The sequence below is a fragment of the Musa acuminata genome, chromosome BXJ3-1 (genome assembly GCF_036884655.1).
Source record: "Musa acuminata AAA Group cultivar baxijiao chromosome BXJ3-1, Cavendish_Baxijiao_AAA, whole genome shotgun sequence".
Classification (NCBI taxonomy): domain Eukaryota; kingdom Viridiplantae; phylum Streptophyta; class Magnoliopsida; order Zingiberales; family Musaceae; genus Musa; species Musa acuminata.
Window position 1 is genome coordinate 3835930 of NC_088349.1, and position 17000 is coordinate 3852929.

General features: G+C 38.6%; 4 protein-coding genes across 6 annotated transcripts; 2 read left to right on the top strand and 2 right to left on the bottom strand.

Annotated features, from left to right (window-relative positions):
- Positions 1–17: 17 nt before the first annotated feature.
- On the top strand, positions 18–7010 carry LOC135583321 (nitrogen regulatory protein P-II homolog). Of its 2 annotated transcripts, none has more exons than XM_018822993.2 (9): positions 18–276; positions 412–424; positions 524–551; positions 627–714; positions 3816–3883; positions 4463–4532; positions 6066–6101; positions 6375–6468; positions 6676–7010. In XM_018822993.2, exons 1-8 carry the CDS (start codon positions 78–80, stop codon positions 6434–6436), a joined length of 564 nt encoding a protein of 187 aa, XP_018678538.2. In that variant the 5' UTR covers positions 18–77; the 3' UTR covers positions 6437–6468; positions 6676–7010. The 2 variants fall into 2 exon arrangements, with proteins under 2 accessions (XP_018678538.2, XP_064991282.1); XM_065135210.1 differs by having other exon boundaries at positions 19–276; positions 376–424.
- Positions 7011–7573: 563 nt separating this feature from the next.
- Positions 7574–8146, bottom strand: LOC135628336 (uncharacterized). The gene has a single exon (XM_065134950.1). The coding sequence runs from the start codon at positions 8144–8146 to the stop codon at positions 7574–7576; it is 573 nt and encodes a 190-aa protein (XP_064991022.1).
- A 1953-nt stretch (positions 8147–10099) lies between these two features.
- Positions 10100–14798, bottom strand: LOC103987199 (DEAD-box ATP-dependent RNA helicase 24). 2 transcript variants are annotated; one of them, XM_009405432.3, is made up of 5 exons: positions 14003–14798; positions 11932–13160; positions 11184–11226; positions 10662–11034; positions 10100–10293 (listed from the first exon to the last, which is right to left on the bottom strand). In XM_009405432.3, the coding sequence occupies exons 1-5, from the start codon at positions 14610–14612 to the stop codon at positions 10242–10244; spliced, it is 2307 nt and encodes a 768-aa protein (XP_009403707.2). In that variant the 5' UTR covers positions 14613–14798; the 3' UTR covers positions 10100–10241. The 2 variants fall into 2 exon arrangements, 1 of the variants encoding a protein (XP_009403707.2); XR_010493252.1 differs by lacking the exon at positions 11184–11226 and having other exon boundaries at positions 14003–14757.
- Positions 14799–14987: 189 nt separating this feature from the next.
- Positions 14988–15637, top strand: LOC135628599 (calvin cycle protein CP12-1, chloroplastic-like). The gene has a single exon (XM_065135351.1). It carries the CDS (start codon positions 15025–15027, stop codon positions 15412–15414), a length of 390 nt encoding a protein of 129 aa, XP_064991423.1. The 5' UTR covers positions 14988–15024; the 3' UTR covers positions 15415–15637.
- Positions 15638–17000: the final 1363 nt, after the last annotated feature.

The following is a 17000-nucleotide window of genomic DNA, read 5'->3' on the forward strand; positions in this document are numbered from 1 at the left end:
CTATATATATATATATGTGTGTATAAGTTTGCAGTTGTAACGAGGTCTCAGGTTTTCACCTCCGGTCGAGTGAGGAGATGATGGCGACGGCGCTCGCTTCTCCGGCAAAATTGAGGGCTTTCGCCCCCTTAAGACCTTTTCAGGTCGGCTTCTCCGTCCTGGTTCCTAACCCCAAGTACCCCATTTCATCTTCGAGAGCTTCTCCGATCAACGGAAGGCTCGGAGGCGCGACGATTCGCTCGCTCCGCCCGGTGATTATAGCCCATTCCTCTCCAGGTACGTCGCAAAGATGTGTTTTCGCTTGCGACCATGACGAGATTTGCTGGTTACGATGAATTCTTCTTTGTCCCATCTGATTCTTGACTGCGTTTGAAGCAAAATATACTCCGGACGCTAAATTTTACAAGATAGAAGCGATTATGAGGTAAGGTTTTGAGCTTTCTGTTCTCGATGAGGCTTGGAACTGTGTTTCATGGACTCGCTTTAAAAAAATTGTTCTTTGTGTGGTCAAACGGGAGTTCAGGTCATGGAGAGTTCCTCATGTTTCATCGGTAAGATAAAAGAGGAACTCTTGTATGGTTTTGATTGGTTTCAGAGAGCTAGGACTTAATTTTGTCATGACCTAGGGTTTGCTGCAAATGGGAATTCGGGGAGTTACAGTTTCTGACGTTCGAGGTTTTGGGGCACAAGGTGGCTCAACAGAGAGGCATGGTGGTATGTTCCTGTTCAGTGCTGCGGTCTGGTTTATCGTTGGTTTGACATGACAGTCATTCTGTCAATTCAGCTTGTTGGTTTCGGTTGTTTTGATCGAATATGTGCATTCTAGTCTTCTTGTTTTGGTCATTTGCTTTGACTATGCAGTCGAAGGGTAGTTGCTCACCAGACATATTGCTAATATGTTTAAGACTAAAATTTCTTTTATTTCAACTCTGCATACTGCTTGTATTACTTTGTCCGGTCAAATAGATTCCTGACTGGTCTGGATCTCTGCTTTTGGATGTATTCTGTTTTAATATCTTAATATCATACTTCTGTTTCACCAATTGATTGATTGGTACTTAAAGATGTACGTAATCCGGATCTTGTTGATGTCTAACTCCTAGTCTACCAGAAATTTCAATTAATAAAATCTCCTATTAAAGCACTTGGATGTGTATCTATCATTGGCTGAAAAGAAATTCTTGTATGTTATTCTTGTTATGCAACATCTGGAATTAGTCTTTATGGTTCTTTTTAAACTACTATTGCAAAGAACAATTGTTGTCACCCTGAAAATGATCTGCTTTCTTGCTGACAAAATGAGTCAAAGAGCCTGCTTAGTTAGCATATTTGAGTTAAACCAAGTCCATTAGTTAACTTAGTTTAATCAATAGTTACCTGATGGAGTTAAGACCAAATTTAGTGGATGGACAAATGGTAATAGTATGGAATGCCCAACAACATAGTGGTGGAACACATAGCAACATCATAGATAGTTCATCAAACATGGTGGAACACTTTCTTACACGATAAGGTGAGATATGTCAGGATACTCAGCACAGGAAATATTTTAGGAAGTTATAGTGTCAATTTATTAAAAGGCCTCCTGGCTTTACGGCCTTTACCAATAGGGATCCTGCATGTCCATAAGAATGTGACTCTTATCTTTGTTTCACATTTTGTGGAATTTTACATAGTTTCTTTTCTGTTATAACAATAGCATAAAAGTAGAAGTTAGCCTTAGTCTTAGGCTCTTAGCCTTGGTATCATCCATAGTTTTCTAATCTGAGCCTCAGGCAAATAGAGTGAAGACTCATTGCTGGAGTTTCTTCCTCTTTGCTGGATTATTTGATAGCTCCACAATGATAGCTGTTCACTTGGCAAGCAATTAAAGAAGCTATAGTGATGGTTTGGTAGGCTGATTGGCATTCCAACAAGCAAGGATGTGGTTATTGGAGTGAACAACAGAGGCACATTAAAAACAGGCAAAAGACTGATAAGTTAGATTCATCATTAGAAGAGGAATGAAGATAGAAATGGATGAATTGAATAGCCTTTCCTTACTTACATATTCTCCATTTCCTTCTTACTCATAATTTATGCATATGCTGTGTGGTTTCATTATCCATCTGTTGTTCTTTCCCTTTTGTTCGGTAGCATCTCAGTGGCCTCAATCTATGCTGGAGGTCCATTTTAATTGATCCTGTATTTGGGTTTGTGCCAAATAGATGGGATCCACATGGAAATTTAATGGTAGTATTTCCTAGAAGTTTAAGCTATTAGGTTATAAGACAATACTTCTTTTCTAATATGATGCATATACTTTTTTTCTCTTATTGTCTTGTATATCCTTTTTTTCTTTCTCTTATTGTTATAAGACAATACTTCTTTTTTTTCTCTTATTGTCTTGTATATACTTTTTTAACAAGATGAAGAGATCGATGAAAATACTATTCATAAAGTAAAAATACAATGATTAAAATAATGAGGGATATCAAGAGTCTTGTATGATTATCAGATACCTTCGAAACTTAAAAAAAAATTATAAGCTAGTTGTGAGACCAACAATGTTTTATGGATCTGAGTGTTAAGCATTTAAGAAAATATATACAAAAAGTATGTGTTGTCAAGATGAGAATGTTGAGTTGGATGTGTGGAGTTACTAGAAAAGATAAAATTTATTTTTTTTTAATTCGTGAACAACTAAGTATCGCTTTGATGGAGGATAAGATAAGAGAAAATCATTTAAGATGGTATGAGCATGTGCTTAGGAGACATCCGGATGTGGTGGTATTTAAGATGATATGAGCATATGCTTAGGAGACATCCAGATGTGGTAGTCAGAAGAGGTGTAATGATTAATGTTAGTGATACGAGGAGAAATAGAGGAAGACATAAAAAGATCGTAATAGAAACTATAAATAAAGATTTAAGTGCTATAAACTTAACTAAACATATGATTTTTTATAAATCTCAATGGTGTTAAGAGATTCATATGGCCAATCCCAAATAGTTGGGACTTTCGGTTTTCCTGTTGTTGTCTTGTATATCCCTTTTTTCTAATTTTTAATTAAAATTCTGAACTTGGATAACTTTGAAGCTAACACCAACTGCTGCAACTGATATTCTTCGCTCACAACCGGAAAAGAAACCCAAATAAATTTTGTGGCCTTGCAAACAGGCAGAGTCTTCGAAGCACATGGTTGGTTCCATTCATGACAAGATTGAGCTTCTACCTTATGAATTTCAGCAGCATTAAATGAAATATTGACATATTATTGATAAATTATAATCATCAAGTATAAGCTGTAGGATTTGTAATTGTTTTATATTGAGGCAAACAGGGGTTTCACATTCTATCCTGTCCCTTCCTTTAATGTAATATTTATTATAATTCACAATCTTGCAAGCAGCCTAGATATAGAACAACATGTAGCATATCAGTATGTGATAAAGATTAAAAAACCTCATTCATGTTCTTAATGAACATCATGAGGATTTATGAAAAAAGAAGGTGAATTGGAATGCAACAAAGTTATTTAATATGATTTCCTAAAGTTCCATGTTGTTTAGTGTAAAGATCGGTAGTCCTGTAAGAGCTGCTGTTTGTTGTCTGCTTGTTTTATTATCAAGGCTTTAGAAAGAGCTATCTATTGTGTGTAATATATGTAATTCTTGAATCTTCTGTTGATTTGGTTATGGATTATTTAACATGAAGCAAGAATTGAATTCTTTCTAAAAACTTTGCTTATATATGCTATTGTACTTACTGGGAAAATTTAATATTTAAGCATGTGCCTGTTCCTGGTAATAAATTTGTTGCTCTGAATTTTCAGGTTCTGAGTTTTCAGAAAACAGCTTCATAGCTAAAGTTAAAATGGAGATAGTGGTGTGCAAAGATCAGGTAGATAAGTAGGTTAGACATGTATACTTTTATGCTGTTGATTATGAGATCAAGATGAAATATGATGACACTTATGATAATTTTCCATATCTAGGGTGCTACATCTTATAATCTGTAGCCATGAGTAGATATGATCACTTTCTGACTGCAATTTATGCAGTACATATAAAAAGGATGAGAAAAACAACTACTATGGAACTATTATGCATGTATCTTTACAATGAAAATGACATGCTTTTACTGGCTGAAATGCCTTGAACACTTGGGTTAACATGAGAATAATGAGTTTTCAATTTTTGTGGTCGATGCCATAGAGATTTAGTTGAACTACATGATAATAATGTGATTTCAGAACTTGGTGATGTTTGGAACATAAATTCGGTTGAACCTGCCTGTGTCAAACCATAACTGCATAGTAGTTGGTAGAAGATTTAAAATTATTCTTGTTCTCTAATGGAGAGATGTTTAAAATCATTTAGATATTTTTTTTTTCATGCGACCTCTTCTATATTTTGTATTTAATGATGTTATTTATTCCAATTAATTACTATTGCTCTTTATAATATGGTGATGGCATAGGTTGAAGCTGTACTTGAGAGAATAATTGAAGAAACAAGAACAGGAGAAATTGGTGATGGCAAGATTTTCTGTAAGATTAATTTCTCTGTTGCAGTTTAATTCTGATAATCGTGGGTTTCTTTATCTTATATATGATATACAATCCTTTGAGTTATTATATATGAGGGAAATTAGGGTCCACTATGGTTAAGTGTGCTAATTTCATGTTGTGAATTGATTTGTGACTGGCTGGCACATCACACATCCAGGGTGGGATCAGGAGTGGTATGCTTCCGGATTTGTGGTGACTCATGTTAAGTTGTGCACCGAGTCATGTTGTGCAGCAGTTCTTTTTTGCAAAACTACCTGGATAATTCTCATCATCTGCTAGTAGTTCCTTAGTTATCTCAGCCCCCAGGGACAGATGAAGTACTTGGTTGTTAGGATTCTTTTTCAGTGAGCACTATAGATGCTTCAGATATGGAATCAGTGGAGAATGTAGTTATGTAGTTTTTATCGGAAGTTTTAAATAATCTTCATGAATGAGCACCATTTAGATCTGTCTACTTCATTTATTTTTGCTTATAGACAATTTGCCACTTCAACTACTTAACATAAAGTTGAAGTAGCAAATTGTCTACTTGCTTGTACAGAAAACTTGCTTTATTGAAATTGAGTTGCCTCATGTAAAAGAACTTTATGTAATCTTCTTGAAACATGAGAAGTGAAATTGAGTTTCCTTAACTTCTGTTACTTCAACTGCCTTGCAAATCTTCTTGCTTATACAAAAAACTTACTTTATTGAAATTGAGTTGCCTCATGTATTCTGGATGCCAAAAGTTGTTTTTTCTTTAACTTGGTCTTAATAATGCTCATGTTTCAATTCTAGTCCATATACTGTGTGAATAGACCTTCTTTGTGCTGAGTTCCTTTCATAATTGTTTTCTTCTAACTCATAAGAAAATGATTTTAAATTTCAAGCTGGATCTGTTTGTAGATTGTTCAGTTTGCATTGTTGTTAAGGCATGTATACTATGATTGTCTATTTGACATATTATATCTATTCATTACCGCAAACAGGTAAGTATTTTACATAACTTTTAAAGGACATGAAACTTGGAACCCAGAATTTAGAATTTTTAAAAGAAACTAACATTTTTCTATTATTCTTTTGTGATTTAATTGGAGATTTATTTAATGCTGATTTAGATTTATCTTAAAATTTTCGGAAAATTCGTATGGGAAGGGTTCTTAGCTAGATGTTGTGACTTATATCTTCAAAAGTTACCATTCGTAATAAATTTTAGTATGTCATTATGTAACAGCAATGATTTTTCAGCGACTTGTTATGACTCATAATTATACTGGAATTTGTTGTATCACAATGAAATTTAACTTGCCGAATTTGCATAGACCTTCTCAGCAAATTAAAGATAACTTAAAGTCGATAACTTCAGGATGAAATCTGAACATTGTGCATTGCATCTGTTTTAACTTTGATTTCTTTAATCTGTGAAATTTAATCTCATTGTCGCTTGTCATTATTTATAAGATTGGTTTTCAATAGTTACAATTTGAATTTTTTCTTCAGTAAAAACTTCTGATGAGATTTCATTTTTTTCAGTGGTACCTGTTGCCGACATAATAAGGATTCGTACTGGTAGGACATGCAAAAAACATTGCTCTACTTTCCTTACATGCTACTCATATATTTTCGAGTTAATGCAGCTCAAATTTGGCCTTTGTAAAGGAAAAAAATCACCCAAGGGATGCTCATAGCTTATCTTACCTCTTCTTCATGCATATTTTTATGTTTTCTGACTGATTATTTAACTTCTCAGTATCAAAAATGTCATAAAATGCTTATCCTATTCAATCTAAATTACTAATACATAAAGTTAATATTCTCTCCTATTTGGTCTCCAATCCTCAGGTGAGCGTGGAGAGAAGGCTGAAAGAATGGATGGTGGACTAGTAGACATGATACCTACTTGACAAATTTGTTGTTGAAAGATTATGAAGGAATGGTAAGATAACAAGTCAGAGCATGATTTTTCTGTTATGATTTTTGTCATCATTCATTAATTTTCAATAGTTAATGAATAGGAAAATGTAAAAATTGTAAAAAAAGAGGAAAATTTCATGCATCTGCTTTTGAGATTTATGTTGTATCATAGGATCATATCTCGAACCTTCAGGGATTGCCATTTGTTGTAGTAAAATGTATTTGGCAGGTTATGAACTTTGATCAAGGAGCCAATTCATCAGATGCTGAAGATACAAGGCTGCAATTGCATTTTTGCTACTTTGCAGTGAGCTCAACATGGACATCAGTTTTCTTTGAGTTCATCTTTTCCCTTTAAACTAGTGTCACTTGGAATTAATTAGATATGCATTTGTTTATGCTTTCTGAAAGTAACATGCTTGATTAATGGAGAGCTTATTACCATGCATGTTTAAGACAAAAGGGGACCAAATTATATCTTCAAGATGAGTATGCAAGGGATGGTATATTTGTTATATCAACATATTTGTTATATCCATGCAATAAAATGTCATATTCCTTTCATGTTTTGTTATATCAACATATTTGTTGTGTGTGGGGATACATGTCATGTATCCATATCCAGTTATAATAGCTTCCATGAATGGTTACTTAGAAGAATGTAATGGTGCCAATTAGGTAATTGGAATCTAATTTGGTGTTTGTTTGGCCTAAAAAACAATGAGAAATTTTGATGATTTAATGTTGAGAAACACAGTTTTTAATATGTTTTTGTAATTATTCAACTTGGTCATTCTCCCTCTGCAAAGGCTTAGCCTCAGGAAATCATTAGTATGAGATTAATTGGAATTATATTCAATTAAAACTTTATGCATCTTATATGTGCATGTGGTCTACTGATCCACAAGCATCAGCAGCTTTCTATAACCATCAGTTATATTGCATGCAAAATTGACAGATTCAGCTTACTGATCATCCAATAACAGTCACCAACAAAAACTTGGGATAGGGAGATATTATAAACTAAAAGAGAGAGAGAGAGGTAGATTTATGATGCATTTATTCCAGTAGAACGATTCAGTGGGAAAGCAGACAAAACATCGGACAGAAGTTAGCCACAACCACAGCTAGTTGGCCAACAGCTTCTCGCCAATGAGATAGGAAACATAAGCATCAGTAGCAGCATAAACAATCTGATCATGGCTCAGATGCTTTGCAGTCCAGTCACTGCAAGCCACACTTGCAGGCTTATCGATAGATATCTCCACAACAGAACGAGCGAGATCTACCAGACTTTGTCCGGCATTCGGACCATTCTTCTTTGCAGCAAGAGGAGCAAGCTCCACCACGTTATGAACTCCCCAGCCGTAGTCCTCCCTAAGCTTCTGAGCATCTGAGGTGATGCCAACTCCAACGAAATCCACTGTTGGGTCTGCAAGGAAGCCCGCCAACGATACTGGAACGTAGTCCAAGTGATGCAGCTGAACGATGAGACACTGAGTGCCACTGCAGAGCTGGAGCAGTGCGACCTTGCCATTACGGTCGGACGAGAGCCACTCGACGTCAAGGCCTACGACAAGCTTAGAGTAGCCGCTGGCAGACCTCAGAGCAGGTAATTGAGCTAGCACAGTGGAAGCCACGCTTGTGACGGTGACCGTCACAAAGGAACCAGCAATGTGAGCTCGCACTGTGGAGGTCATGATACGATAGCCTTGGAGAAGAAGAAGAAGAAGAAGACGACTTTTGATCGATGACAACATGAAAGATTCGGGGGGTACTTATAGGGAGCCCATCCATGTCGTTTCCAAGGTGGAGGAGTGGAATGACGAGATTTGGAAGAAGCCGACGAGTCGTGTTAACTGGAGGATAGACATTACGGTGGCTTGGGAACTCTACGCATCATGAATGCAACCTGAATGATCCTGTCGCTAAAGCTCATGACATTGCAGGGTATGAACATTGGAAAGCAGATGAAACCGTGATAACGCAGTGGAAACTGTAATGGCACATCTATTATGATAAAATTATATATCTTAATTGTATAATCACCATAGCTAATATTTATCGATCTTATTAACTATTTGGGTTAATTACCTTTTACCTATTATACCCGGATCTTATTAGTGTCGTGGTTCATGTACTTCAAAATTTACCTTTTACCTATTATACCCGGATCTTATTACCTATTATACCTGGATCTTATTACCTTTTAACTATTTGGGTTAATTACCGTCGAGATGCTCAGGGCATCGTTGTTGTCCCGCTTGGCTCTTGGCATAGCGAGAGAGATCGTCGTCGAGATGCTTAGGGAGTGATCGTCGTCTTGCTTGATTCCTGGTGTAGCGAGAGCGACCACTGTTGGGATGCTCAAGGCATGGTTGTCATCGTTGTTGCCACCAAGGTTATCCTCTTTGCAGTCGTGCAACCCAACACATCGACTTGACAGCCAAGCAGAGAGGACGAGGCCCAGCGCTTGTTGACGAAAGGGGGAGAGCTTCTATAGTGATTTGATGCTATGCATCCACTTCCACAGTAGCATGAGCTGGGCCACCTAGAAGAGGATGAAGGTGGCGAGCTTCAATTGCGAGATGGTGAGCCATGGGAGCGACATCACGTAAGGGGTCAATTGAAGGGAAGTCGGGAGAAGTAGGATGCCCTGGTCGTCGATCCAAGTCTTGCTGTCGAAACCAACCGTAGGCAACGAGTGTGAGAATGAGGACGATGTGGGTGAGGTGGCATGGGCGAGGATCGAGAATGGGATGCCATGGTAGGTGCTGAGTTACCTCGCTACGAGGAGGGGCTGCACTTACCCTAAGCATCCCGATGATGTAACAAGACGCGAACCAAGAGGCAAGGCAACTAGGCCTCCCCCTCTTTATGAGAGCCTTCGCCTTCTCGATCTCGCCGACACCTCCTCCATGGAGGTTATCTTTGACTATGCGGTCTCCAACCCTATCCAACTCCTCCTCATGATCGACAACACACTCACCAAGTTGCTCACCGTAAGAAATGAAAAAAAAATAATTTTATCTTTTTATCTATCATTTTCACGTCGATCTAAATATCACATATTATATTTTTCATCAATATAATTGACAACGTTAAGATAAATATGACTATTTATTTCACTTTTAGAATTATATAAATCTCAATATAAATTTTTTAAACTCAGAAATCACGCTACCAATAGAGTCTCAGTACAAAAAATATCATATATTATATTTTTCATCAATATAACTGACAACGTTATAAGATAAATAAGATTATTTATTTCACTTTTAAGTACATGAGCTGCAATTAACCCTCACACATAATGGTAATCGTGTCATTCACAATTTTCACTTGGTCGAATCTTATTAAAACAAAAAAAAAGACCCCGTCAAAAGTTAATTGCTGCTTTTATACTCTTATAGTATTAATATGCCACGGTTCAAAACATGCAACAACGACGATACGTCTGATTCTATACGAGGAAACTCCAATATCACTAATGCTTTCAAAGATTTGTAGGAACGAGCCAGAGAATTGTGTACCACCCATAAAGCACGGAATGCAATCACAGAGCAGGCACTTTCAAATGTCAGGATAATGTTTCAACTGATGTAGTATTGGGTCTGCACATTACCAGCATATGCAGAAAGAAATGTAGTATATGGCTGAAAAATTAATCTTGATAATTGCAGAAGCAAGTACATTTAAACGCATTAGGTATCAATTAATCATGCCATCGCATGACTAGATTAACAATTTACAGCACGATGTTTACCGATACATTGGAAAAATTTAAACAAAAGCTCAATGATCCCACCCCGAAGGCCGCTTTCTTTCTCTGGGTCTATCTCGAGAACTGCAATCAAGAAAAACAACCGATCAAAAAGAATCGACATATAATACACAGTAGCAAAAAAGTTATTTTGTGAAGTGCATAATCAGAACCCTTAACCATGGTATAAATCTTAAAAGGCCGACATTTCAAATTTCATTTACCAACTTTCAGCCACTCTAAATTCTACTGGGTGAAATTTCCTAGAAGGTTTTTAATTGTGAAGCAGGAAGTGGAGGAAAAATATCACGAAACTGGAAATATCAACTCCTCGAATCATCATAGTGCACCAAAAGTAAAACAATTAAAGTCAAGATTATCATGATTTTGCAGTTTGGTAGATGTGTAAATGCATCCTTAAAAATAAATTAAATCAATTTCTGGAGGCTAACCTTTCAGAGCCTTTCTGATTCCCATTCACGATTCTGCTTCCTTCATCGCCAAAGGCAGGAACGGCTACTGACTGTGCTTTAAATGCCTCTCCACCAATTGAACCGCCAGAAACAAAGCCCCGTAAAGCTGGTTTTGTGCTAGAGGATATAGGAACCTTAGAATTAGAAGAGGCAGCAACAAAATTGCTTTTGAATTGTGCCATAATTCCGGTTTTCAATGAATTGACAGCAGCTGACCGACTCTGAACAGAATGAGATGGTGCTGCATTTGCTGACTCAGGATTGTAACCAATGCCAAGTCCATAATCAACACCACGCACACCTCGCCCACTTCCGCTGCCACCTTTTCCTCTGCCTGCCCCTCTCTTTCCACCTGAGAAAAGGTTTCTTCAAATTACTGAAAGTTATGCCAAAAAAATGTTTAATATAATAGAAATCATGTAAAAGTAACAAGCATGGAAACAATAAAAATATGGACTTTCTACTCCTTGGAATCACATGCAGTAATCTATATACACATACCAGATCCTTTTCTTGCATCACGTTTGGCCCTGAACCTCCCATCCTGAATTCAATTGAAACCTCAATGAACATATTTTGCAAAAAAAAAAAAAAAGATCTAACTTGACATAACACCTTCCAAGCATATACTTGTTCTCGAGAACAAAAGGTTACATGTCTTCAAAAGAAAAAATGAATCAAAGGATACAGCTAGGTTAATATTTCTAAAAAGAATCAGATAGGAAAATCAAACAGCAACACCTTCAAGAAACAAGATGGATGGAAGAAAATTCACATCTGTTTAGGTTCAGAATTTGAGTTTTTAGCTGATTAGTTGATGCATTATAAAACAAATGACATGCAGAATAAATACTCAACAGTGTTCTAAGTGCACAACCACTGACTCCAAACTGTATTTTGTGTCAGCATGCAATTATATTTTATAGAATTAATGTTGGCTTGGGTTTAGCTGGGGAACAAAAAAAGCCGGCATCAGGTTTCATTGTTTAAATAAAAAATCTACTTGAATTTAGTTTGTGATGACCTGGTCGAATTAGTTTTGAACAAAAGCACAACTTCAGGTTTGATTGTTTGGACTAGGACAGGGTGCATCCAGAGTTACGATGAGTTAGGACAGTCCTTCGACCTGACCCAGCATGCCAAGATGCAGAATTTTACAGAACATGTGCAAATTTGAGGATCCAGTACATGCTCCTATGTTAATTAATCGAAGTCCATAAACGATAAATCAAAAATTTTAAAGGCATACCTTCATAGCAAGATCCATCAACTCTGTAGGGACATCTTGACCAGCAGCAATCAAGCTGTTGACTAATTCACCTGCAAAACGTGCTTCCTTTTGTGTGATAAGTGTGTATGCGGTCCCATCTTTATCCCCAGCACGGCCTGTTCTACCAATCCGATGGACATGCATATCCATATCTCTAGCAATATCAAAGTTAACAACCGATTTAATTGACTTTATGTCAAGTCCACGGGCAGCCACATCAGTTGCAACAAGGACATGATAAATGCCTGATTTGAACTTTTGTAAAATGTCCATGCGGGAGGCCTGGTCCTTATCCCCATGAAGTGCTGCAACTTTAAATCCTTTCTGAATCAACTGACCTTCAATCTCATCCACTGTAGTCTTCTTCGAGGCAAATACAAGAACATCCCCATCATCAACCATTCCAGGTAGCCTCTCAAGAAGCCAAGGCATCTTCTCAGCATCAGAAGGAATTACATTAACAACTTGAGTAATGTCCTCGTTGGCCATTCCCACCTCACCAACTGTAACCCTTGAAGGATCGGAGAGAATTTCTCTTGCTAAACGTTCAACTTTGTACGGCATAGTCGCCGAGAAAAGTAAAGTCTGTCGATCTGGTCTAATTTGACCAACAATAGATCGTATCTGTGGCTCAAAGCCAAGATCAAACATCCGATCAGCTTCATCTAGTACAAGATAAGTTGCCCTAACCATTGTAACAGCCTTCATCTTCAGCAAGTCTATCAGTCTCCCCGGGGTGGCAACAACTATTTCACAACCTGCCTTAAGTTCTTTGAACTGATCAAGTTTGGACACTCCACCATACACAGCAGCAACGCATATTCCGTAAGGTTTGGCAAACTTCTTAGTTTCTAGAAATATTTGATGTGCTAACTCCCTTGTAGGAGCACATATTACGCCTATAGGACCCTCGCCTTTGTCAAGTTCAGGCTGATCCAGAATATGGACAATCATAGGAAGAACAAAAGCAGCAGTTTTACCAGAACCTGTTTTTGCAATGCCAATAATGTCTATACCAGAAAGTACAATGGGCAGAGCCTGACATTGTATTGTTGTTGGCTTCTCATAGCCCTGCTTTGTTATCGCACCCATTAATGCAGTAGGAAACCCACAATCTTCAAAGAGTTTGATTGGCTTCGGTACATCAAAACCTGAGACACGTATAGCTAAACTTTTCCGATATTCGGTGACATCTTGATCACTCATTCCTATAAAAAAAAAAAAAATTAAATACATGATTTAGAGTATCTTTACTATACACTAGCTCTTACATAGCGCCTTGAAAGACAATACTAAGTTAACAATTACATAGCTGATAAGACCTCCTTCTTAGCTTTGGAAACTGCTGCAGACAAGTCTTTGAAACAAGACCAATACACGATGATTTAACTAAAAGCTACAAAAATGCTAAAGTGTTTAAGACTTTAAATCTACACCTTATGAGGATTAATGATGGAATAATCATATTACAGCAGACAATCATAAAATTTATAACCATATGAAGTGACGCTGCTCAAGAGAGGTGGATTTAACTGACAACTAACCTCATGTGAAAGAAATACTTAGTGAAACAAGGAAGAGTCATGTACTTTAAATAGAAAAAAAAGAAAACATTTTAACATTATTTAAAAGAATGAGCGGCAGAGACCAAACTACTAGTATTACTTATCATCATAATGTTATTTTCAACATATCTCAGCATCTCAGACAGTTTGATAAAAGCTGAGGATCTTAAGTACATTCTCCAGAACATCAAAATCGAGTTTCATATTGTTTCAGTATCAAAAGTCTATCCTTAGCAGACAGTTTGGTTAGTATATCTCATTCCATGAATCATGTTAAGTTTCAAACACCCATAAAGCCTCATGTTTCAACCTAAATCTTACTTGGCTGAATTACTCAGTAGTATAGTAAAAACTCTAATAACAAGCAGCCATAGGCATCCATTAGCACAACAGAAAATAACATTACAATTCACCCCGAAAAGTGATACTACCATAATTGACCTTAACTCAGTCATCAAGAACAGCAGAAAAGCTACAAACTTTACCTGATATTGAGGGTTTCTCCTCGTAAAAGTCCTTGTTAAAAGGCTCATAGTCTATATTGCTATGGTCCAGTGCCGGAATCGGCTCAATCTTCCTCTTATCCACGACAATGGGATTGTCATCCGAGTCATACTCAATCATCCCTGCATCCACCGCCTTCGCTGCCGCATACACCTCCTCGTCCGACTCATACCCAGCGTGAAGAACCTCCGATGCCAGAGTCAATCCTGCGTCCTTCTTCGACCGCAAGAAGCTCTCGACGGGATCATCATCGTACTCCTCGTTGTACTTATCGCCCTTATCCTTGGGCTTCGCGGAGCCCGGCGGAGGCGCGCGGATCTCCTCCTGAATGCCCTCCATGAATGCGTCGAGGGGGTCGATCTCGCCGTCTCCGTCGCCGGCGCCATCGCCTCCGTTAGGGGGCGACTGGTCGGGGGCGTCAGACTGGTCGTACTCAATGTTGTCGAGGTCAGCGTCCTCGTGGTTGTCGTGTCCACCGACACGGGACGAAGGGGGGACGTAGAGACGCTGCGGTGCCGACGCGCGCTCGAAGTTGTAGGTGGCGGGGCGGTTGATGCCGAACCCCTCGAAGCCAAACTTTCTCTTCGACATGTCTGTCGCGAGATCGTGGAGAGGTAGAATCGAATGACTGGGGCTTGAGTCGAACTCCGGTGAATGGAGGGCGAGGTGGAGAAGCCCTAATTAGAGTTGGCGTTTGGGATCGAGAAGAAAGCTAACGAAAGCGAGAACAGAAGAGAGCGGAGAGGCCACCGACCAATTAGACCGGTTAAGGATTGGGTTAATTGGTCTAGTCGAACCGTAAACTCCTTGAGACTGGCTAATGCAACAATATGAAGCGATGATAAATTAAGAGATCATATTACATATCTAATTTTTGGCATACGTGGTACAATCCCATTGGCTGTTAGAGGATAAGGATTGTGTGTCCTCCCTGGCTTCTCAGACCAATTAAGAAATCTCCCTTATCATCATCACTGTTAGTGTAGTCACGGAGAGATTAGCCATGGCGACGGCACCCGCCGGTGTGAGCACCTCCGCCCGAGGCGTCGTCTCCTCGAAGGCGGAGCTCCCAAAACCACAGCTGTCTAAAGGGATGCTCCGCCTTCCATGGGCCAGCCGCCGCCGAGCGTCCTCCCGCCGGCTGGTGCTGGTGGCAAGCTCGCCGTCCACGCCGCCGAACATTTCGGAGAAGGTGGTGGAGAGCATCAAGAAAGCGGAGGAGACGTGCGCGGAGGACGCGGCGAGCGGGGAGTGCGCCGCGGCGTGGGACGAGGTTGAGGAGCTGAGCGCGGCGGCCAGCCACGCCAGGGACAAGCTCAAGACCAGTGATCCCCTGGAGGAGTACTGCAAGGACAACCCTGAGACCGACGAGTGCCGCACCTACGAGGACTAGAAGCTGAACAGATGAAGTAGCAACCAACACAGCGCAGAAAGATGAGGTGATTGTTCCTTTGTTGACGTCAGAATCTAAGTCAAGGTTTGATGGTTTGCGTGTGCAGTAGGCTGGTGTTGCATGGTGGCTTGTTTAAGGACCCTCAGGTGTTTGATGAAGTGTCAAAATAAGCAGTGTCTAATAGAACTCATTTCTTGCTCTTCAGTTCATAAGCCTTTCTTTATCTTGTGTTATAGTTTTATCCACTTAGGTTTCATCTTCCAATTGAGGGATCTACTTGGAGTTCAGTAGATTTAGATCTCTGTAGAGAAAAAGAACTGAGCTTCGCCAAGTATTCCACTGCTTCAGGAATTGTTATTGTGCTTGCTAAACTAGATAAAATGGGCAATGAAATTACCTTCAGGCTCCTGTAATAGCTTCATTGTTCAAGAATTGGGGAAAGAAGGCCTTAATAGTTAATACCAAAAGAACAATACGAAAATCAATAATAAAAATATGAACACAGAAAATAAAAAAGGCAAGATTATGTGATCCGGCACTCATTGCTTATGTTCACGAATAAGAATCAAATTCTTCGCCAAGAATAAAGTATAAGTTTCTTTTTAGTTAAACCCAGATTTAACATGAAAGCTCTTTGTTTGTTCTCTCACATGTGAGATCCTAAAAATGTTTCTTTTGCTACCAAATAGCAGTAACAGTAGGAGTATACATTATAACCCTTCTATGCTGAGTATAATATTTCAGTGAAAGGTCTACATATTAATTGATCTCTGTAAAGCTTACTTAATTGTGAAATGTCAGACTAAAAGAGAAAAACAACTTGAAGAACTCACTTGGCCTTTGTCATCATTCTCCTTCATAAGCACGGAGGGTGAACTGACCATGTAATGATTACATATTACCCAGCAAATTGATTGTAGTATTTTCTCAAGATAGCAACTATATTTTGTGCATTTAGAGCTAAGGTCTTTGGTGTTATCCACAGTCTCCATACGTGTATGATGTAATTTGCTTTATGAAATATTAACTAAGAGTCTCATTGAGCTTCTCTAGTAGGTAGGCACTTAATTTATTCTTGTTTGAGTTTGGCTTTCAATAACAGGAGCAACATTACAACAAAGACAAACATTGTATACTGAACTACAGCATGAAGGAGCTCACAAACCTAGTTGTATCCATGAAACATAAAGAGCAAAACCTGAACTGGGGAACCCAATGGTTGAAGAAAAATGCTTGCCAGTAGGTTTGACATTAATCATCTAGAACTAGAAATTGTCAGCATTAACCATGATCAGATGCATAGGTCAGGGGAGACGCCTTGGCTTGAGGCATGGTTCAAAAGTTGTGTTGTAACAATTGCAGTCTTACTGATCACCACTGAGTACAATGACTGCAGCTTCTCTGTCGATTCAGTGAACTGAGCTCTCGTTCATTAACTGCGATGTTAGCAGATTGACTTGCATCTCATTCTGGTTGTTTTGGTTCTTGAAATATTAGTCTTTTCTCCTCTTTTATCTGTCTTTTTCTGGATCTTGTTTTGATATCAGTTGTCCGTTTGTTGAGATGAGATAGATTCATGTTTCAGA

Bases quoted from the DNA above. Each gene is read 5' to 3' on its own strand.
- LOC135583321 (XM_065135210.1), top strand. From the start codon at position 78: ATGATGGCGACGGCGCTCGCTTCTCCGGCAAAATTGAGGGCTTTCGCC. The intron at 277-375 runs GTACGTCGCAAA...CTGCGTTTGAAG, and splicing joins TATAGCCCATTCCTCTCCAG to CAAAATATACTCCGGACGCT. The intron at 4,533-6,065 runs GTAAGATTAATT...CATTTTTTTCAG, and splicing joins TGGTGATGGCAAGATTTTCT to TGGTACCTGTTGCCGACATA.
- LOC135628336 (XM_065134950.1), bottom strand. From the start codon at position 8,146: ATGACCTCCACAGTGCGAGCTCACATTGCTGGTTCCTTTGTGACGGTC.
- LOC103987199 (XM_009405432.3), bottom strand. From the start codon at position 14,612: ATGTCGAAGAGAAAGTTTGGCTTCGAGGGGTTCGGCATCAACCGCCCC. The intron at 13,161-14,002 runs GTAAAGTTTGTA...TTTTTTTTATAG, and splicing joins GGAGAAACCCTCAATATCAG to GAATGAGTGATCAAGATGTC. The intron at 11,035-11,183 runs GTATGTGTATAT...ACCTTTTCTCAG, and splicing joins TGATGCAAGAAAAGGATCTG to GTGGAAAGAGAGGGGCAGGC.
- LOC135628599 (XM_065135351.1), top strand. From the start codon at position 15,025: ATGGCGACGGCACCCGCCGGTGTGAGCACCTCCGCCCGAGGCGTCGTC.